This window comes from Sceloporus occidentalis, unplaced genomic scaffold, assembly GCF_023333645.1.
Source record: "Sceloporus occidentalis isolate IW3139 unplaced genomic scaffold, rSceOcc1.0.p SCAF_5, whole genome shotgun sequence".
Taxonomy (NCBI): domain Eukaryota; kingdom Metazoa; phylum Chordata; class Lepidosauria; order Squamata; family Phrynosomatidae; genus Sceloporus; species Sceloporus occidentalis.
In genome coordinates, this window is record NW_028316985.1 from 87568818 (window position 1) to 87592100 (window position 23283).

Below are 23283 nucleotides of genomic sequence, written 5' to 3' on the forward strand. Positions count from 1 at the left end.
AGCTGTTTGGGGTTAGTGTTTAAGGCCCTGTTTTGGGTTCTATTGGTAAAGGTGCTTGTGCTTTCTTGACTTTCAGACTGTCAAGGCTGAAAAAGTTACTTTTTTGAACTATTTCTCCCAGAACAGTCTGTGAACAGAGGGTTATTTAGATACAGAGGTCCTATTGCAGGGAATAACAAGAATTCACAAGATGAACATACTGCTTCCATCACAGTGAGCAGGCAGCGCTGAATGATGACATTTTGTTGCCTGAGGCTGCCTGCCCACCCAATAAATAATTCAAGGCAAAGCTTAGAACATGAGGTTTGAAAATCAATCCATTTTTGTTAACTGATAGAAAATGAGACAATAATTAGTTGTCACTAACATTTTATTAATGCTCTTAATTTGTTGTTGTTGTGTGCCTTTAAGTCTTTTCCAATTTATGATGAGCCTAAGGTGAACTTATCATGGAGTTTTCTTGGCAGGTTCCTTCAGATGAGCTTTACCATTGCCATCCTCTGAAACTGAGAAAGTGTGACTTGCTAAGGTCACCTAGTAAGTTTACATGGCCAAGTCAGACTTGAAACATAAGGAGCTGGCGAATATATGGCCCCATACAGACTGCCAAAATAAAGCTGCTTTGGGTCACTTGGAGGTATGCTATTTAAATGATGCATGCATCCTAAGAGTCCAGAAGCTACGCCAAAGCTGTGCTCTAGTCCTTAGGACTGGATCGTGGCTTCGGCATGGCTTCCGGACTCTTTGGCCACATGCATCATTTAAACAGTATACCTCCAAAGTGTCCTGAAGCAGCTTTATTTTGGCCTGTCTGTATGGGGCCATATGTTTGTTAAAGTCGTCCAAAACATCTACTATGGCAATTTGGTCTTGCTGGTCCTCTATGGCCAAATCTCCTCTCTCACCCTGGTCACCCAAGAGTCAAAGCTAAGAGACCTGTCTCTTGTGCTGGCTGGTGTGAGCAATCAAAGGAATATACTTTTGAAAATTAAGAAATTATCTGTTGAATCATCTGGAAAATAGACTAATTAAAATGTACATAGCAATCCTATATCCCTTTTTCTAGCAGAAAGCTTTACTGAATTCAAAGGGATTTAATTCTGAGTGGACATGGGGGAAGGATATATGTGAATCTTTTGGCTCCAGATTAATACTTCCAATGTTGCCAAATCCCTCACCTGATCAATGGCATCTGATCCACTGAAGCATAAGAAGGGCCTCTTCATTCCTTGTCCTTCAACCACTCAAAACATTGTTCAAATGGGCCCAAAATTTTGGATATAACACTAAGTTAGAACACTGGGAAACAATGTGGATGACTGGCCTGAAAGATTATCATGAGAGAGAAAAAAATAAGATGATGTACCAATGAAGGAGAAGATTATTTATTATAGTCATAGACCAACCCAGATAAAAAGGGCATACAAAATAAGAGAAGGTTAAAAAACAGGTTAAAAACTGTATTTAAAATATCATTTCAGATTACCCAGCTTCAGTATAGTACTCAAAAGCAGAAAACAGTGAGGAGGCAAGCTCCACTTAGGATAATTTGATTTAATTTGAATTCAATAGAGAAAGCTTGTAATAGAACATACGTATATGCATGACTGGAACAATGTAGAGATTGCATCAGAGGTCGCCATGTCTCATTCCAAGACATATCATTGGTTATGCCTTTTCAAGGTCTATGTGGAATATGTATATATAAAGAAGTGCTGTAGATTCTGATCTCGTTAATTTCTACGGTCCATATTTTGGAGAGTGTTTTCAATGCCACTGAATTCTTTGAAAGGATATGTATAATTTTGACATGAATAATATGAGTATTTTTATGTTATAGTTCAGTGAGTGATATCCTGACTTTTTAATATTTATGATATATGTGTATTTGTATTAGTTTCCAGCCCCTGAAGAAGGCCCTTCTTCATTGTGGCTGAAATGTGTTGGGCTTTTTAAACACTGAATAAACAGTTGACCATCCCAGAGCACATTAATCTTGTCTCCTCACTGTTTTTCACAGTTTCAGTATAGAAAGACAAGATCAGTACTAGTTTATTACAGAGGTCATCGACTTTTACTAAAGATGTACCAATGGTATTTGATGCCAGAAAGATTATCTAAGATGTATAAAAGTCTTTAAAAATAAATGTTGGAAATGTGGGTATGTGAAGGTACTTTTTACCATATGTGGTGGTTTTGTAACAAAGCTAAAAATTACTGGAGACAAATTTTTAAAAAGCAATCTATTTTTAAATGTAGAATTGATTTAAGGCCAGAGTTGCTTTTGTTGAGTATATCAAAAGAGAAATATAAAAATATAAACTATAAAGCGATATACTATATGATCATTGCAGCTAGACTGTTGTATACCCAGAACTGGAAAACAGATTGTCTTCCTAAAGAAGAGGATTGGATTGTTAAAGTGTTTGAGTTGGCCAAGATGGACAAATCAACAACACTGATTAAAATCTGACAATTTTTTAAAAGTCTGGGTATTATTTCTGATTTATATAAAGAAGAAACAAGGGAAGATTTTAGTTGCAGACTTTGAGACTTGAAGCAACTTTAGCATTTCAGGTCAAAAGTGAAATAAAATGAGTTAGTGTTACTGAGAAACTTAAGCTATTAAGCATTAATATTCTTAGCCTTGGGAAGTGGGAAATCAATTTTATTTTCTGTTAATTGTGTTAGTTTGATTTTCTATTGGTTATATGTTGATTATTAATAGATACAGTTTTACGGGGGAGGCAGTTGGGAAGACTGAGGGGTGGGGAGTAAATTAGCTTATTTTTGTGTACTTTAGGGTTATTATGTTGAGTGTGCTTATTTTGTATGATTTATGTTTTAAAAGCTAATTTAAAAGATTAGGAAAAAAGGACAGGAAAGCCAGTAACGCCATGATATTTGTTCATTCTCATCACATGAGTTATTGTAGTGTAAAGAAATTATTTTGAAAAGAAAAGAAAAAAATAACCTAGAGAATAAAAGGCAGCTCAGTAAACTCAAAGCAAATGGTGCATCAGGGTTCATCCTCTCATCAAATTAAATATACATCTTAAAATGAGAGGCCTTTTTCAGGACGGTATCCTCATTCTGCCCAGAATGTCCCCATAGGCAGTAATAATTAGTCTGGGATGTTGGGAATTATGATTGGATTATGTATATGTGCTACTAGTTTTACATAAAACATGCCTTACTTTGCATATAGTGGGAAATTAATGTAAGCTGTACTTGGCTTTTAACACCATATTATGCAATCAATCTCTTCTGAGTTAATCAAGAGGCAGAACATCAAAGAAACATCAGAAGGCTGAAACAGGCCCCCAAACGACACCAAAGTGTATCAAAACAACTTTGCTGAAATTCAGTTCATTCCTGCCTGGAGATGAAAACAGAAGACGATGATAGATTTTCATTTCCGCTCGGCACTAATTTCATCTCTTTCTATTCATCTTTGTTTTTCATCTCTCCATTTTGTTTGTGTTTCAGAAGCAGCAGGATGCCTAGTATCAGTACTGGTTTGTTCATTTGTTATCTTCTGACATTTCAAAAAGCACCTGGCTTTCTTGAGCCCAGAGGAAATGACCTTATAATCAACTGTCCTGCAGCTTCATAAATAAATATTAAAAGACATTCTCATATGCTCTGTAAAGACACTTTTTTTCAAAGGCGCTTCAGGGTTACAGAAATGTAGTTTTGTTCAGTGCTGGCCTGAGACATTTTGCTGGCTGAAGAAGAACCCCAAGGAGCCACTTTGAATCCCATTTTGGGAGAAAAGCAGAATATAAATCACATAAATAATTTTTAAAAATGTGATGTGTCTTGTCTCATTGGCCCTACTTTTAGCCTACTGAATAATCCATGGGGGATAACCCCTCTATTCTGCTTGAGTGAACAAAAACTTGGACTGAAGATTATAGTCACGGATCAAGGTGAAGTTACGTTTGATCTGCAAGAACTGCCGATATGGTAGATTCCTACATAAATGAGAGGGATGGTGACTGAAATAATGCAATAATGAATTCTAATCCATTTAACTAAAAACCTGTCGCATTTTTCATCCTTCCAGTTCATTCTCTTGACACATATGAATATACTGTCAATTTACTGAACACAGTGACAAGTTTTCAGATTTTGTTAAATGGATCAACATGCATGCCACCACCAAGTTCACCAATAACTAGTCAGTCAGCCTCAGATTCCATTTTTGGGCACTTTAGTATATATTGGCAAAGATTTTCCCTCTGTTCGGTAAACCAATGGATTGGAATTCATTATGACATTATTTCCAGTCACCATCCCTCTCATATATGCAGGAATCTAGCTTTTGGGCAACTCTTATGGAGCAAACATAACTCCGCCTCAATCCATCGCTATAATTTTCAGCCCAAGTTTGTTTTTTGTTTTTAAACTCAAATGCAGCAGAGGGGTTATCCAAAAGTAGGACCAATACACTTCCACATGACCAATTGTTTTCTTTACCTCCCTGCCATCCTACACAGAAAATATTCTTTTCCATGGAATTTCCCCTTTGACTTATTCTGTAAGAAGGAATATTTCCAGACATTGGCACTGGAAGTGAGATATCAGCTTAGTTACCTATGGTGAGTTTTTACAGGACATCTTCTATTAGGAGGTTGTCTGGTTCATTCAGATTTGTTACAATTGAGAAGAAGGGGATCGAAGGACATTATAAATGTGTACATTGTACTTATTGTCCACGATCTCTACAGCTTCAGGACTTGGAAACATAACCATTTGGAAAAGAAAGGCTTGGGATGTGATATACCTGCAGCAGGCAGAGAAGCCAGCATTTAGTTTTGATGTGGTTTGGTTTGGCATGGCTGGCTGTGTCGTTCCTGTTACAGACTGCCAAAATAAAGCTGCTTCGGGTCTCTTTGGAGGTAAGCTTCGGGTACCTTTGGAGGTAATGCATGGGTCCTAAGAGTCTGGAGGTCGCGCCAAAGCCACACTCCATTTCTAAGCACTGGAGAGCAGCTTTGGTGCAGCTTCTGGATTCTTAGGATGCATGCATCATTTAAATAGCATACCTCCAAAAAGACTCGAAGCAGCTTTATTTTGGCAGTCTGTAACAGGCCATTGGGACTTAAAAGAGGCAGGTTGAGTTCCTACTTAGCCATGAAATTCAATGAGTAATGTTGGGCCAGGCACTCTCTCTGTCTGTCCTACATCATAAGATTGATATAAGCATAAAGTGGGAAGAAGAGAACCACGTATGTCACCTTGAGCATGAAGAAGGGCAGGATATACATGTAATAAATAATATACCATCAAAAAAGAGAATACTTGAATAAGAAGCTACTTTCTTCTATATGAAAGAATGCTGTCAAGAATAATCCTCCCATTCCTAGTTTTTGAAAGGGAAAATAATAAAATGAGCTTGCTCAGAATTTACACTTTTACCTGGCTCTACAATTAAGAATAAAAGAAAGGTTGTATGTTGAGCTGTGCCTGTTGCAAGGGGAAATGGTGTTGACAACTTTGCTCATTCTAGGATCCTTAAAGCAAAATTTTCATGGATTTTTTTGGAAATCGCATACCACTGTATTAACTTAGTAATGTCCAGCTTTTCTGTATTATAAAGCCACCTGCTGGTTATTTTTTAAAACTGCAGCTATGCATTTGTATGTTCTGAGCTTCCAGAGAAAGGAAAAGAGAGTGCACTGTAAAATGGATGAGAGTAAACCCTCATCTCCCCACCTGCTGACTGAGCCAAGACCAGCATTGTCTATATGGTCTGAATCACCTCCCCACTCCCTCCCTTTCACACCAGGATGCAAACAACAGCAGGGATCCCTCTCGGGGCTAGCAGGCAATGGGAAGACACAGAACTGTACATGAAGAGCTACACATACATATAAAATCTTGGCCAAAGTTTATAACTGAAAGTGACTCAAACAATGGAATGATACTTAGTGTCCAGTCCCAGGCATATACAGAAGAAGGTGGTGATAGTGTCCTAATTTTGAAAATATTAAAATAGGAAATAATTTCTTGGACTTTTGGAGCAAATTGTGGATGTGATGGGAGAGTAAAGGTTAGGGATTCAACTGTTGCTCAAGAAGAGCTCTGTGGTCACAACTGAGGCCATTTTGCTCTTCTCCTCCTTCAGTTACTGTCACTGTTAAGATGCGCAGGAGACACAGCTAGCTCAACAGTGCCTGAAGGAGTCAAGTGCTGCCAAAATCCCATTCTTAGTGCATTGGCCCCTCTCTTTGCTCTCAGAAAGGCAGAGTTGGTCTTGGGAAGTAATCTGGTTGTTTAGTACTGTGATTTCATCATGTTTAATACATTTGTCTTAACTGTTCTTGGGTTAATCTTTAAAACATGCAATAAGAACATGGATAGGAATCATCCTGCCCTCCAGATATTGTTGGACTACAACTCTCTGCATTATTTATATGGCTTATGCTGGTTAGGGTTGTTGGGAGATGCTATCCAACAACATCTGGAGGGCTGCATGGTTCCTAATCCTGATGCGGGGGTAGTGTTGGAACACAGGTAGAGAGGAAGCACCAAAATTTAACAGGGAAGATAGTGGTAGTTCACATTAATTATGGAGCTGAGGAAACAATTTTTCTGTATTTTCAACTTGAAAAATATACATGGTAATTGCAAAACTCTGTCACTGTTATTAATGGACTCAGACCACATACAGTTCAGTCAACCAGTCCATCTGTTGTTTGCATGTGCATGAAAAGGGTATGTGCATATTCATGCAACTGGATAACATGAGAAATGAATAATATGGAAATAATATACCACTACATAAAAGCAAATAAAATTGTGACAGCATCCAATGAGCATCAAACACTTCTTCAAAATTCCAATAATTTAACATGCCCCTATTAGCTGAAGCTATTTGATCAGGCCAGAGGAACTCTTTATATAAGCATGCCTATAATTTCCTTCTTTTGGATCCATTTTTATCCAAACATCTGTAAAATGTAGGTTCCTTGTCATGATTTTCTTTGAAATCTTGACCTCCCATTTCCAGAATATGCAAAACATGTGTTTTCTGAGGAAGTACTGTATATGCATTCCTTGTAGCTTTTGGACAGCAGGAGAGATAACCATTTAAGCCATGAAATGTTTTTCCAAGCACTGCATTACTATGCTATAAATTATTTCAAAATGCTGCTGTCAAAATCTGCTTCCCAAGAAGGTCATTGTTTCATTATATGTGTTATAAAACCAGTCATTTACTGCAGCCAACAGCTGTTTATGAATTCAAAGAAATTACTTCCTATATCTTAAAAGTTTTTTCTGTTTATTTCCTCTATTATAGGAATATGATAAATTTGTATAGCTTGTCCACACTTGTTATCTTATCATTAAACACACTAGTCATTTTAAAATGAATCAGTCACAGTCGCTCAGAAGTAACTGTTGCTTAGCTCCTAGCAATTTGTACATCATTAATAAGATGTAAATAAAGTTTGCTACCCACTTTAGAGAACTGTGTTCTGGGATTAAACTGGTGGCTTTAACAAAGTAGAGTACAAATGGTATTGCTATAAGACAATTTATGTTTGCTTTGTACAAGCACTGTGCATCACGACTGGAAACATGCTACTGAACTAAAAACTGCTTATTTGCTTAGAAAATGACACATTCATCAATAATGCATAAGCAGTTGACATTTAAACCCCACAAGCAGTTCGTTAAGCAGAAATATGCTAGACTTGCACTGTAGCTACAGATGAAGGGACAACATTGCTTTTCCTATATTAAAATTGTTCAGTACGTGGACAGTGAACTAAAATTCAGAGCTTCAAGCCTACAGTATTTTATGTCTCTAATTCTACATGTGGAGGTTCCATTAAAAGATAACAAAAATAAGTAAAAGCTGAAGCAGATGCTCTGTTCATTATTCCTCAACATAGGATATTTTTGACTGGTTTTCATCTTGTGATTTATGACTCATTTTTTGCAGTCCTCATATTATTTTTGCCACACACATACACAAAACAAAAGTGCATAAAAATAACCTTTGGACACTTCTAGGTTTGAAAGGTAGTATTTTCTGTGCAAAACAACCACATGCACATTTTACACAAAATAAGCTCCAAATTGTGACAATTCTCATCAGTCCAGAATTCTTCTTGCCACGGTTTCCCAATACTCAAAAACATGTTTTGACCATTCTTCAAATATTTTTCAATATACCTTCCATCCCTAATATCTACATTTCCATGCCCAAGAACACATTATGGGGACAATGAAAAAGTGTGTTATAACTTTCTCACATGTTGGCACCAGCTATGATGGTCAATTAACTGTCCAGTATGCATGACACCATCAACACCTTCTCTGCAATACCGCTGCAATTTTTTAAAAAAAGTTTAACTTTGTAGTGCAAATAAGGGACCATTCAAATATTTTAAAAGTGCAAGGACTAGAAAAAGCCTTTGATACTGTTAGCTGGGATGTAATATATGAGCTCGTGGAGAGGATGGAACTAGGAAATAAATTTGAATTCTGGATTAAAGAGATTTATAAAGCTCAATCTGCCCAAGTTTGTGTGAATGGACAGAGAACCCAATCCTTCCCTATAGAAAGAGGTACGAGGCAAGGATGCCCCCTCTCCCCACTACTTTTTAATTTAATAATTGAATTACTAATTAGAGATATAAAACAAGACAAGGAGATTAAAGGACTTAAAATAAAAAGTCACTCCTATAAAATAGGTGCATACGCAGATGATTTGGCAGTTATACTGGATGAACCTAATGAGTGCAGAAATGGTGATGGCAAAATTTGAAAAATTCGGGGAGATTATTGGTTGTAAAATTAATAAGGATAAATTTGTGTTTTAAACCAAGAATTTAACATCTGAGGAGGAGAAAGAGCTATACACCCGGACGGGCATACAGATCCAAAAAGCAGTTAAGTATTTGGGAATAAATCTGACTAATAATAAAATAAATTTGATAAAAATTATAAGATAATATGGGGAAAAATTAAGAGTTACATGAGAAGATGGAGTAGAGCTAGATTATCATTATTTGGCAGGATGGAAGCAATCAAATTCTCAATATTACCAAGGCTGATGTTTTACTTCCAAATGATCCCAGTCCCGATAAGGAAAAAAACATTCAAGAATTGGCACAAAGAAATTGCATCTTTCATTTGGCAAGGGAAAAAACCTAGAACTCGGCTAAAAATTCTGTAGGATTCAAAACAAAGAGGTGGATTAGCGATACCAAATTTAGAACTATATTATGACTCATGTTGCCTGTAATGGCTGAGGGATTGGATCATATTGGAGAATAACAATCTGTTGGCTACTGAGGGGGAGGGCCTCCGTTTCAGGTGGCACGCTTACCTCATATATGGTAAAGAGAAAGTTAATTCCAATTTTTATAATCACTGTATCAGAAGGTCTTTATTGGACATTTGGAAAAGATACAAAAAACGCTGGAATCAAAAGATGCCTGAATGGGTTTCCCCTTTAGAAGCGCTACAAAGAAGGGATACTATCCAGTATGAAAATTGGCTCACATACAGAAACTTATTAAAATCTTATGCTGGAGGAGTGAAACTAACGACTCAAGAAGAGATAGAAATAGAGGGAGTTAGGATTAATTGGTTTCCCTACAGGCATATTTTTGAGAGATATCAAATGGATAAAAAATGCTTTGGCTTTATGGGGAAAAGTAAAGGCCCAGAAATATTTAAAATTATTACCGCAGGAAAAAAAGGCATGATTGGGAAACTATATAATATTTTATTGAGAGAAAGTTTGGAGACAGAAATTATCAAAGATGTAATGGTAAAGTGGGCAAGAAACATTGGGCATAACATAGAACTGGCAAAATGGGAAAGATCGTGGCAGAATGTCAAAAAAATACACAGTGTCACAACAAATCAGGGAAAATTCTTATAAAGTCTTTTATCGCTGGTACTTGACACTAGAAAAAAATTCTAAAATGTATTTAAAAACTTGCAATTTGTGTTGGAAGTGTAAAAAGGATCCTGGCACTTTCTTCCATTGCTGGTGGTCTTGCAAGAAAGTAGGAAATTATTGGGATATGGTTAACTCCACATTATCAGAAATATTAGGAACAGCAATACAGAAAAAAATTGAGACGTATTTACTAAACATGTTTGATGAAACCCTGGAAAGAAAATTTGGTAAAATTCTGCTTTACTCGGTTACCTTAGCAAGAATTTCGCTGGCGCAGAAATGGAAGAATGACAAGATACCTGATAAAAATAACTGGTTAATCAACCTCTATGAAGCAATAGAGATGGATAAACTTACTTTAATTTTAAGAGGAGAAACGACAAATGTAGTAGATAAAACCTGGGCACCTGTGATGGAGTACTTAAAGAAGATTTGGAAATCTATCCACAATTGACGTCGGGAAGGAATTTTATGTCACCTTGTATTTAAGTATTTACGGGGAATGCAGTAAATATTATTATTTAGGGGAATTAAGTATTGGGAAAGTATAGTGTAGAGTGTCGTAGACTGCTGAGAAATAGTGTATATTTAATGATATTGCAACAAGAATTGATCAAGTTTGAATAACCTTGGCAATTTTTTTTTGGTTTATTCTTTTTATCAAGAAATTGGGTGTAGTTACAAGAGGCTAATAGAGGGAAGAAAGTCACTAATTGTTATTATTTGCATAAACAGTGTGAAGAGGAAAAGGAACTCATGTGAATGTTAGAAGGATAGTTAGATGACTGATTGGGTTGTTAGAAGAAATTAGGAATAGAAGAAAAGAGAAGAAAATATAGCAAGAAGTAGGAAGAAACAATTTCTAAACTGCTATGTGAATGTAAATGTAAGTATCAATGTTAGAATGTTAATGTAAGTATGTAAGAATGTTTTATGTTTGTTTCAGAGCATGTATGTTTATATGTTTTTTAATTCAATAAACTTTATAAAAAAAAGTGCAAGGACAATGTAGTGTTAAAGACGCACATATATCTACATGTATAAGGCAAGCAGTGAGGCCAGGTACACACTACAAGAGAAGAATCTTCTGTTAAGAATGTAACTTCTGGATTCAATTATATACACCAAGCATAGAGGAGGTAGAAAGCTTTTTAGGCTTGCAACCCAGCACTCTTCAGATGAAAGCAATGTAAAATCATAATTATGGAAACACAGATTTCATGAATCAGTCTAGAAGAACTATTCAACTAATCAACTGAACTGGTTAAACAGAGTGTTAATGCTGCCTATTTAAAAAAACAACAACATACACACACACTCCAAGGACATTTTTGTATAAAATATATTTGAATTTCCCTACCCATTAATTAGCATAAATACTTACAAAATGTATTGTGAAAAGTAGAAATTGGTAAACAGAAAAAAATCAGTACACTTTTCAATTGGTAGAAACAAGGAAATAATTTTAAAAGTGAGCATATACACAGATATACTGTTCATGTTGCTCATGGAAAGCTCTGCCCTATTAAAACAAGCTAGTTCCACAAAGGAATTACCTCCAAAAGGATAAAATAGGAGATGCACAAATAGTCACAGGAATTTTCCAACCTATTATTTTTCTGGACAGTTGACAATGTGCATTAGAAGACTTAATTAGCCCATCTATTAGAATTTTTGAACACTCAGCCAGCAAGTGTACAGATAAATAAGACAGATTAGGATAAATAGAATAGGACAAATAAGTGTTTGCTAGTTTCCTTATACTAACTTTCCCTATATTAAAATATACAGTATTAATTACTGCATTCAAATTTTTAAGAAACTATCCAAAATGGCAAGTGTCCATGGCCCAAAACAGACAGGTTGAAAAAAACATGCCAGGACCATGGTGACCACACACATACACAGCCCTGATTTGGGCTGCCACAGCAGTTTTAAACCAAACTAGCAAAAGGAATGGTATTTTACCGCTCCTTTTTGTCTTGGTTCTTTCGCGATGATGCAGGTCCAGCATGGTTTCCCACTGTGTTTGGGAGTTCGTCATCTAAATGCCATGCCCCAAATCCAGCGGAAAACCACGTAATTTCACCCATCTGTTTCAGGCCCAATTGACATATTTCTTATTATTGGTCCATGATTGCACAGGACAGGGTACAGTAGGCTTGCCACTGTTTACATCTGAGTAACACACTTTTTTCATTACTCTACACCTCTAGAAAGCAACTAGATTTGCAAGATGAAGAAAACATTGGGGAATAATGGACAAAATTACAATAGCAACCCTTTGGCCAGATCTTCTTGCTACAGCAATTATTTATCACTGACACCCTCTTTTATTTCTTGCTTGACAATGGTCACAGAGGAAACATCCCTTAAGGGCCTGGATGTAATCTACAGACTCTCCGTTGTTGAAAGCAACTCTACACTTTGAGCCACATTCAGCTTTACAGTATCCACAAGTTCTTACGTGAATTTTTGACAAACTGTCAAGATTTTGGCCCGTTTTCTTTTTCAAAGTAAAACAAAACACCAACAGAAGACAGACAGGCTGGAAAAATAATATCCACTGACTAATGTACTGCCATCGTCTAAACATAAAACATTCCCCACATTATTGTTAAATATTTTCCTCACATCTATCCTACATCTGTATTATAAACATCAATGCAACCCATACAATATTGTTGCAAGACAAAATAAAGTGTACGACTGTAACAGAAGTAGTGAGTCATCTAGCGGCCATTTAGAGTCATGATTCAGCTTTTTGCTTTTCCTAGAATTATTTTAGAAGCAAACACTCTCAGGGTTGCTTCAAGCATTACATAATTAGCAGTTAGGAGAATGTATACTTACAGCAGAATCTGTAAAGTGGAAAAGGTGAACATTTTTTTAACTGCATGTACAAACTGTGAGGATACATAAATGGCTCCACAAACACTAACGTTATCAAATATATTAGAGTCCCTATAGCACCTTAACGTTTAACATACTTATTATAGTATTAGATTTTACAGACTATATTCAATCTCATCAGATACATAAAGTGTAATACAGAATTTTAGTTATTTATACACTGAAACTGGGTGGCTTTCTAGACAGTGAGGTCAGAGGAAAATTAAATGCAGAGTATTGTACATGGCGCATGTACCAATTTCATAATGAATGAAGGAATTCTCCCAGACACACTTTCACATTAAATCTGCAGTAGTTTTAATCTAACATACACTACTCTTAACCAAGCTATTTTTAATGTTCAAATATAGAAAAATTATTACTGTACCTATATTAAACTAAAATTTTAAAACATATTACAAAGTTCATCTCAGTAGATGAATTTACCAGCATATTCAAGTTTTATTACTTAACTATCTCATTGGGCCAGTACTTTATGTTTTGAGGGTTTTCAGAGCCTTCCTTATATTTTAGCTAATAGGTGAGGAAAGATGTATGCCTATGTCAAAATGCATTAGTACATCCATGTTTAATATATTCACAGCATTCAATGATGGTGGAAAGGTTATTGCAGTCCCATCTGAGAATTAGTCTCACTGAACTCAAAACCTATTTCTGAATCATTCTACAAAGGGATGCACTGTAAAAAGCACTAAGCTCTGTCCTCAGTATGCTAATATTTCTTTTTCCCTTTAGGACTAAGGCTAGCTATTCCCCATACCTTTAGGTACAATTTGCACACTGGAATTTTTAAAAAAATACACAGGTGCTCGAGAGCTACACCAGTAGTGCATATGCACTATTTTTATATAGGTGTCTTACACAAAATTAAAAATCCCCCCCCCCAAACTTGACAGAAAAAAGCCCTTTAATTTTTAGTCAACTGGTTTATTTTTACTCCAATCTTTTACATCTTAAAACTCTTAACAAGTATACCAATGATGCTTCTTAAGAGAGTTTCCACTACACAGTCACTGACAGTATACTTCATACTTTATATATTGATTTAATGTCATCCCTTCTTGTGCTTCATGTTCTAGATTATTGCTTCAAACACTAGAAAATGAACCAAGTTCAGTTGTTTAAGTTCCCTGTAGTTGCCTTGTACTTGGCAATATACTGAATTATTTCCTGAACAAAATGATGGATGACTATTTAGTTTTATAAATGTCTACTGGTAGTTTCTTGATCCCAGGTATTGTAGTCAAACAATAAAATAAAACATTTTAAACTAGACCATTTACATAAATGGACATTACAATGTCTAGACCTACTTAAATACAGTATGCTTTTATGAATCAACACTAATAAATTAGGAACAACTAGCAAAAACACCAATAAATAGATATTTCAAAGATAGAAACGTCCGAGAACAAAATCCCTAAGCCCATTTTACAGTAACCTCTCTTTAAAAGAGTTTAATAAAAATATAACCATGTTTTTAAGCATTCCAGTCAACATATGTAAGAAAACTGAGGTTCTGTGTGTTTTTAAAAATATCACATCTTTTAAATATATGCAGCCAAAACCATGTCTTTATGAGTAAGGCAGAAGTCTTTCAAAAATAGATATTGTATTTAAAGCCTTAAAAGGTACCACTAATACAGTACAGTACTTGAGGATAAATGATTACTCTATGCATCAAAGAAACATATGCTCCTCTTCACTTGAGTAAAACTAGAGAGTCCACTGCATGTCATTGAGTTCTGCTGGATCACCCAGCCCACCTTCAGCTTCCAAGTAATTCATAAGAGCAGCCATGGCAGTGTCGTTTTCACATACTGCATCAAAATCCAACTGAGAAGCATCGCCTGTATGTGGGACAGGGAAGACAAAGGTACTTATAATGTACAAAAATTCATACAGTCCGAAATCTAATATAATGCAAATAGAGCAAACCACCTGTCCCTAGCATTATCACTATACTTGTCCCGAATCATTGGCTCTGATGGAGGGATGGAGCTGTGGCTGAACACCAGAGGCAACCACAGAGCTAGCTGAGAGCTTTTGGCACCACATCTGGCCTAAGGGGTGAGCTGCTCAGCTTGTGAGGGGGGGGGGGGGAGCAGAGATGTACTAGGCTGTAAGAACTTAGTAGGATCCTGACTTACTAAAGTGAGCATGTGCACTGAAAGCCAGCTCCGCAAACAATCTTAGCAGTCTAGCCTTTTATTAGATTGCAGAAGGCTCAGTTTCTTCCACAGCCTCTGAAATATCCTTTTTTTCTTGTAGAAAATAATTTAAAAAACTAAGATTTTTCACTTTATGTTAGAAAAATATTTCCTTTGGCTCATTTGTAGAATTTGTGTTTATAAATGTTGTATTCCACATCTAAAAGAAATTGGGCTTTATTGTCTTACTGTGTCTGCCTTAAAGCATGCATGGTAAGAAAATAGGAATAACATGTACATTTACTATTTTATTGTACTGGTGATTGCATTATAACACAGGGGTGATTTGTGGTCTATATGTGGCCTTCTGAGGCCTCTTATATGACCTGTTCCATGCGAGATTGTCCCTCATTCACTCCTCTGCACTCCTACAGTTGTGCTTAGGAAGACGGTACATGGGGAATGACATTCCTTGCACACTTGCTTTCCCTGTACAACTGCACCCCCCAAAGGCTGTCATACATCAAGAAGAGTCTGTCCTGCATGATGTCTTCCACATTCAAAGTGCACTCCTGACGAATTATCATGGTTTGGCGTTCTGTCAGCAACACAGTTTAAAAGGGGGAAGTCATCAAAGCATACAGTGCAAAGACTGCATGCTTGAATTTAAATCACATGTTTCCTCATCCTTCAACAAGCTGACCAGCAAAAGAGAAATGGGAATGTAAACTCAGCATGAAGGGAAGGGGAGGGATAAACTGGCTGATTCTCCTTTTCAACTAAGGGAGAGAGTGTGCATGCATGCACAGGCCCCCAAGACACCACTCACTGCAGCCTAGTTATTATACGGCAACTGAATACTTTTAAAAAGTGATAGCAACACTGCTACCCATGAAGAAACATTTGCTTTCATATTATTAACAGAAGAAGATTTATGGCTCAGAAGAACCCCAGCCAATCTTCATATGAAAACACAAAAGTTGTGGTGAGATAGTCAGATCCATTACATAGATAATATATTAACCTTGGTAACAATGATAATGGACTACCCGTGCCAGCCACACTGTCTTTATAAAATTACAAGTGTTGCTTGCTGAAAGATTTCAGATGGTTACCAGATGAAAATAAGCAATCACAGACGTTAAAAGAAATTGTAAGGAACAGCTGTGTGCAATTGTTTTGTGTGGCTCAGCTAAAAATCTTTTGATTTGTGTATCTCAGTACAATCAGAAAACATTCAGAGGTTATATAGTCTTTTTGTTCACCTAAGCTTTTCATTAGTGGGAGCACCAACAACTCAGTTTTACAAATCTCTGTCTTCAGAAGCTACTAATTATCTCCACAATGAAAAAGTTATGAGAAAAAAAGCTTACTGAGAAGTGGCTCGTTGGTAGGAAATGAAACAGTGCCCTGATTTTGCCCTGAAGTTTCCAAATCCTCTATAACTGAAGGACATAACTGTGTAAGTTCTTTATTAGGCACCTGAGAACAAAGGAAAAAATCAAACTTTCAATTCTTAATCAAATTACAGGCATTAAAGAAATAAACATTAATAATCAGGGAAATATTAGCCAAATAAGGTGGCTTTGTTTAAAAGGAACTGACAAATTTTCAGATAGCAACCATCCTGTAATTGCCCATGATCTATAACTTCCTTCTAAAATCAGATTTGAGCTATACACAGATCTTGAATTAAATTCCACAATCCAAACTAGAGTTAAATATGCTAAGCATTGCGGCTGTAATCCCATGTAGATTTAAGAGTAGCCACGTATATATAGGTATGGGAATATGTCCTCTACACAATTTTGTCTTTTCTTCCCCCTCCCCCTTTTTGTTGTTGTTGTTGTTCCTTTCACCTTTATTCTTCCCTGACCCAGCCCCACTCTCACAAAAATAGAGCAAATAAAAAAGAAATACCCTTGGTTGAGGTCTCTAATTTACTGAGCAAACCAAACCAACTTAATTTCATAAGATAAAAATTAAATACCTAGGTTAGCCAGATTGTAAATACTCATACTTGAGAAATGATTAAATAGTTTCTTCATTAGATAGTTTTATGAAAAACCAAAGCAAAGTCAAACCATTTTTAAAAAAACATGTATTTTCAAAATTATTAGTATATACCACAATTATTTTGTCTACAGTCATCATTTGTTATCACCACAGTTAAGTACAGAAAATACTTCTGTGAGCACTCATAGTAAGAGTGGGCATTTCTTTGGGGATTGGTGGGCCATACTGACCCTCCCAAGGGATCTTGGGGGTCCACACCCCCTAAAGGGGTCAGAGAACAATTTCACTATGTTTATGATCCTCTTTGGTCTATTTTAGGGATTTTTTTCCAAAAGGATATGGCAGACAATTCCACTTTTAGATTACTTCCTACTGGAAAAAGTCTTTCCTAGGCTGAAAAACAGCCTAGGGAGAGCAAAACATGAGAATCTGAGGGGACTGGGGCCACAAAATACCCTAGGGGGCTGCACTTCTCCCTACAGTTGTTGTTGTTATGCTTTATTTATATAGTGCTGTAGATTTGCACAGCGCTGTACATACAAACAATAAAATAGATAAGAAACTCAGGACAGTGAGAATAAATGACCCGTTCCAAAACCTTAGAAAGAAAAGGAAGAAGAGAAATCAGACAATAGCTAGACAAAGAAGAGAGGTTTTTCAGAATAGGAGAAACTAAAGCATGTTTAAAGACCGAAGGGAAAGAACCCATAGAGAGAGAGAGAGAGAGATTAAAGATATAGAGAAGCGAGGGCAGAAAAGAGGGAGCTATAGAAATTAGAAGACGAGCAGGAATTGGATCAAGAGAACAAGTTGCAGGTTTGGAAGAGTTCAGCAGTGTAGAAAGTTTATCCAAAGAAACAGGAGGAAACACAGAAATTTTTTTAGCCGAGAGTGATAGAAGACTAGTTCAACCTACAGCTTTTGTTTTAAGCAGCAATAGCTTCCAATGTGCGTTACAAATCTTAAAGGAGTCCCCACATAGACCAAGAAAAGACCCAACTAGCTCTCCCTCTACGGTCTCTACACTGAACAGCTTGCACACATACACTCTACAATTGTGGCACCTGAAGGCACAGGACTGCATTCCAACCCAGTGGGATCCATTTGCCCAAGCCCATGTAGAGGATTCTTCTTCAGAGGTTCATCCTTTGGCTGTCTGCAAAATGTCAGAGGCAGCCCCTCAGGCTCCCTTTTTGCGCTATTCTTCACACATCTATGAGGAAGACTAGCAAATTAAATAAAAACCAAATGATTTATAAACACAAGCCATTCTTAATGGTCAGTAGTTCAGGAAAACTTACATTGCTACAGTTTACTGTTAAAACTGGGGAAGTAGACGTTCTCATAAGATCTGATGGACTTAAATCACCGGCAGATGGAGAAGTATGCGACCTACACAAACAAAAATAATATTTAATCTTCATTAAAATGCCTTCAGATAACAACTTTGAATATGATGTATGAAACAGGACCTGGTCAGAAATATTTTACAGTAGTACTGCTATGCTATAAGCAAAGGCAAACATATTAACTTAAACGCAATCACACTATAAAATATTCACTATTATTATTTCTAGTACATAGGAAGAGCACTCTAATATTCATTCATATATATGAGTGCTCAAATTCTGTTTGAACCATCCCTCTTACTGAACAGTATGGCCCAGTACAGACCGGCCCAAAAGGGCGGCCTACCGGCAGCATATTTCTCTCTGGAGGGACGCTGCAGCTGCCAAACCACGTGGCATCCCTCCGGAGTAAAAAGAACCTGGAAAAACCGGATTGTATTTTAGCCGTCGGGCGGACGTCACGAGTGCACCATTGGTGCAAGTGACGCGCAGTGATGCACAGACGCTGTGCATCGCTTACGTAAAGATGGCAGCTCCCGTGTGGATGGGAGGCCGCCACCCACACGTACTAGGGTTAGGTACTGTGTGGTTGGTGCACGGTCCCTAACCCTAGTATAGCCACCGGCACAATCCTTTCAGCCCATCTGTCTTGGGCCTATGTTATGAGTTGATTAGGCTACAACTCTGGTCAGTACTAAATTTAAATAAGATATTACAATCTGAATCCTGCTAATAGTCCTAATTAGAATGTTGTTGTTGTTCCTATGTGCCTTCAAGTCCTTTCCAGCTTATGGTGACCCTAAGACAAATCTATCACAGGGTTTTCTGGGGCTGAATGTGACTCACCCAAGGTTCCCGTGGGTGAGCAGGGAATTCGACTCCGATTTCTATACTTATAGTCCAACACTCAAACCATTACACCATGCTGTCTATCCCCAATTATAATAGACCCATTGGAACTATTCTATGGGATTTACTTAAGTGCTGACTCACCATTGAACAGTTGATTCAATGGGTTATTCTGGTTGGGAGTATCAATAAAATTCAAGTATTTTGGCACTGAAGCAGGAGTTCTCAACTAAATTAGGACATAAGTATGGAAGATATCCCAGAAATGTCCTCTTTTTGCCTGAAAACACTTTATTCTAAAGAGTATGGTAGGAAGAAGGAGAGTGGCCAACAAAAGGGCTTGTAACATCAAATTAGTAGCTGTTCCATATCATTAGGATGTTTAATCAGTAAGCTATTTTTTTTCTTTAAAAAGCTTGATTTAAGAGTTCTAAAGCCAAAATTACCTTTGTAAATCTAAGACTTCATTTGCAATCTCAGTTCCTATGCTTCCAGCCCCAAGTACAGTTCCTGTAGACATCCCTGGTACACTGAGAAATGGTGGCTTCGGTGTATCTGTTTTAAGAGAAAAAGAGAGTCAGTGTATTCTGGTTAAACGCCTGCTAACATCACACACCCGCCTGTTTAAGGAACTGATTTAGCTCCACTCCCCTTGTATGACTTTGTCATTTTCATCTGTAATCCCAGTTGCAGGTCCTACCTGGTTTTTTTGTTTACTGATGTGAGCGACTTTGGTACTCAACAAAAACCAGGAAAAAAGTTACAATAATGTAATAAATAAAGTATAATGACACTTTACTCCCAAAGATAGAGAAATGTGTTCTTTTATTATTGTATCTGAAGGGCATACTAAAGAAACAGTGTAATTTCAAATGAAGGAAATGAAGCTTTTCATGAAAAAAGTAAAGTTGGAAGGATCCTTTTATTCTGGCAATTTCATTAATATAACAGACCCATTTCCTACCAATATCAGGATTTACATTGTCACCAAAGTCATAGTCATGTCACCAAAATATAGTCTTAATGCAACAATACAGCACAGTTTTGTTTGTATATTTCTGTTATGTGTAATAATATTCTGGGAAGAATATGTCTATTATTTTTACAATACGAAAACATACTTGCCTTCTGAAGACAGGGAACTGCAGGGCAGCAGTGCTTCTTCACCTGATTCATTATGACCTCTAAAAATTATCAGCACAGAAAAAAAGTGAAGTTTTTTCAGATATAACTTCCTCAGTACAATGGGTTAAAATTATAAGGATGGGAGAGTAACAAAGACTAAAGGCATTTTCACATATTGGAGAAAGTTAATAAAAACTGACCTCTTTGAACTGGCTTATATCCAATGCATTTGTTACAAGGAATGAAAGTGCACACATACAGAATTCAATGTAACTGTCTTTACCATTAACCCCTCCTAGATATTAAGGGTTGCAGTTTTCCAGAGCACATCAGAGAGAATCTACCTCTAAAGAAAGTTCTAGGGCAAAGCAAGCAGACAAGGCCCACTGTGTATCCAACAATCAGTATATTGATTATACCTACTGAGCCCAACAGGTGAAGAGCTCCCAGGTCAGATTTAAGTCAGACCTAAAAAGGTCAGATTTTATCCAACAAGTTAGACGTGGTGGATCAATGCAATGAAAAATGAAATATATTAATGCTTTAATAAAATCTAACATGTCTTGCTATACATAGGTAAAGGAAACAACTGGCTTAAAAACTAGGGTCTAGTCAGCACTGCAGAAATAATGTAGTTTGACCCTGCTTTAATTGCTATGGATCAAAGCTATGACATTTGGAGATTTGTGAAATATTTAGCCTTCTCTGTCAGAGAGTTCTGGTGCAACAACAAAATACAAATCCAAGAATTCCATTGTTGAACCACAGCAGTCATTTCTGAAGTGCAGAGTAGACCTGTGATAGGCATAAAAATACTATCCATGTAAAACTGATGCCCCTGAATTCAAAGTGATTTGCTTAGTAGGAAAGTTAGCAGGATGGAATTAATTGAATTATGTTGAATAGTGACAGGCTGGGGAAAGGTTACTGAAAAAGTATTTTTGAAGGACCTTTTTTTCCTCAAGTGCCACTTGGGGCAGTGGTAACAAACCAACATGAATTACTCTGTAAATCCTGTGCTCTCTTAAAATTCAAAAAGAAATCATATAGTCTCTTAAAATAAAAACCTGACAGGTTAATTAACAAATAAACCTATAACTGCAAATTAAATTTCACCATCCCTTACATCAGCAACAACATATATATTTTAATGTACTTGCTACTTGCAATTTTAAAAAAATTAATTAAAGATTTTCAAACAATGCAAAACAGTATGTTTAACAAAGAATAAAACAGCAAAACATGGATGTATTTTTTGTTATGAAAACAGTACACATGTTGATGAATAAACAAGGCATCTAAAAAAAACATAAAAGAGAGAACACTGTTTTACATGAGCAGGCCAGAGATAATTAAAGCAAATGCCTTTCTCGCTATTATATTTCCTATCTAGACTAAAATAAATATTAAAAATAGGTCATTGGGGGAATTTTGAACAACTTACAAAACAACCGTATTGATTGAAACAATGTATTCCAGTTCTTTGGTCCATGGATTTATGAAACTAAACCACTGACTTTTTAATGTAACAAATGAGCCATCCTTTGCTTTGAATTTGTAGGAATTTGTAAATATTTTTTCTTTGCTCTGCAGCACTAGAGAAAAAAAATTAATAAAACAGGTTACAGTTTATTCATTAATTTCAGTCCTAATTATTAAAAATCTTTGCTTATACAGTATGACAGTTGTATTGTGTCCTTTAAATCTTATTCATCTTATCCTTCACTCCCTGATAACTGCTATTCAACAAATGGGGAAATAAAACCGAGACCAATGTGTAATTTCTTCAGCAAAGGAAGCACTGTGCCTCTCCTTTTCTGTTGTTCTGAGAAAGAGAACTCTTGTCACTGACATATACATATGTCTTTCCATAATCCTTACAGAAGAGGATATCCACCACCACCATCATATAATCACCCCCTGCCACAGAACCTACCTGTCTCCTGCTACCCTTCCCTCATTGCCTTTAATGGCTAAGGAAGGCAGGAGTGGCCAGGCAGCATCCATCTATGTTTGAACAGCTGGATATACAAGTGTTTTTGTTACATGCCCTCGAGTTGACTTCAATGCATGGTAACCCTATGGATGAGACATTTCCAAGATTCCCTGATCTCGATTGCACTGCTCTGGTCCTGTAGGCTCAGGCTCGTGGCCCCCCTGATCGAGTCTAACCAACTGGTGTGTGGTCTTCCTCTCTTTGTACTGCCCTATACTTTCCCCAGCATCATTGTCTTTTCTAAGGATTCATGCTTTCTCATAATGTGGCCAAAGTATGATAGTCTCAATTTAATCATCCTGGCTTCCAGGGAGAGTTCAGGCTTGATCGGTTCTAGAATCCAATTGTTTGTTTTTTTGGCATTTTCAGCCCTCTTCTCCAGCACTACATCTCAAATGAGTTGATTTTCCTTCTATCAGTTTTCTTCACTGTCTAAGTCTCACATGCATACATTGTGACAGGGAATACAATGGCCTGGGGTATCCTCACAGTATTGAGAGTTATATCTTTGCACTTTAGGATCTTGTGCAGTTCTTTCATAGCTGCCTTTCCCAATCCTAGTCTTCTTTTGATTTCTTAACTGCAGTCTGACTGTTCTGGTCAATATTTGATTCAAGGTATGGGAACTCTCTCACTATTTTGATTTTCTCCTTGCCTAGGGTGAATTCTTGTAGCTCCTCCGTGGTCATTATTTTTGTTTTCATAATCAGCATTAATCCAACTTTAAGACTTTCCTCCTTAAACTTCTTCAGTAATTGTTGCAGGTTCTTGTTGGTTTCTGCCAGTAATATTGTGTCATATGCATATCTTAGGTTGTTAATGTTCCTTCCCCCCCCCCCCCCCTTATCACTCCTCCTGGCTCTGACTCTAAGCCTGATGAGTGAATTATATTTTCTACATGCAGGTTGAATAAATAGGATGATAGTATCCGACCCCTTCGCTGACTGGGAACTA

The 23283-nt window shown here is 36.8% G+C and overlaps 1 protein-coding gene across 3 annotated transcripts in view; it reads right to left on the reverse strand.

The window, feature by feature from the left end:
- Nucleotides 1-11255: 11255 nt before the first annotated feature.
- Nucleotides 11256-23283, reverse strand: part of BMAL2 (basic helix-loop-helix ARNT like 2) — a 43311-nt gene continuing 31283 nt past the window's right edge. For all 3 annotated transcript variants that reach the window (XM_089524641.1, XM_089524640.1, XM_089524643.1), the window contains exons 12-17: nucleotides 21778-21928; nucleotides 20334-20392; nucleotides 19655-19763; nucleotides 18312-18402; nucleotides 16368-16476; nucleotides 11256-14694 (exon numbers count right to left, since the gene is read on the reverse strand). In XM_089524641.1, the coding sequence (XP_089380767.1) occupies nucleotides 14561-14694; nucleotides 16368-16476; nucleotides 18312-18402; nucleotides 19655-19763; nucleotides 20334-20392; nucleotides 21778-21928 (653 nt within the window). In that variant the 3' untranslated portion in view covers nucleotides 11256-14560. The remainder of the gene's footprint in view (nucleotides 14695-16367; nucleotides 16477-18311; nucleotides 18403-19654; nucleotides 19764-20333; nucleotides 20393-21777; nucleotides 21929-23283) is intronic.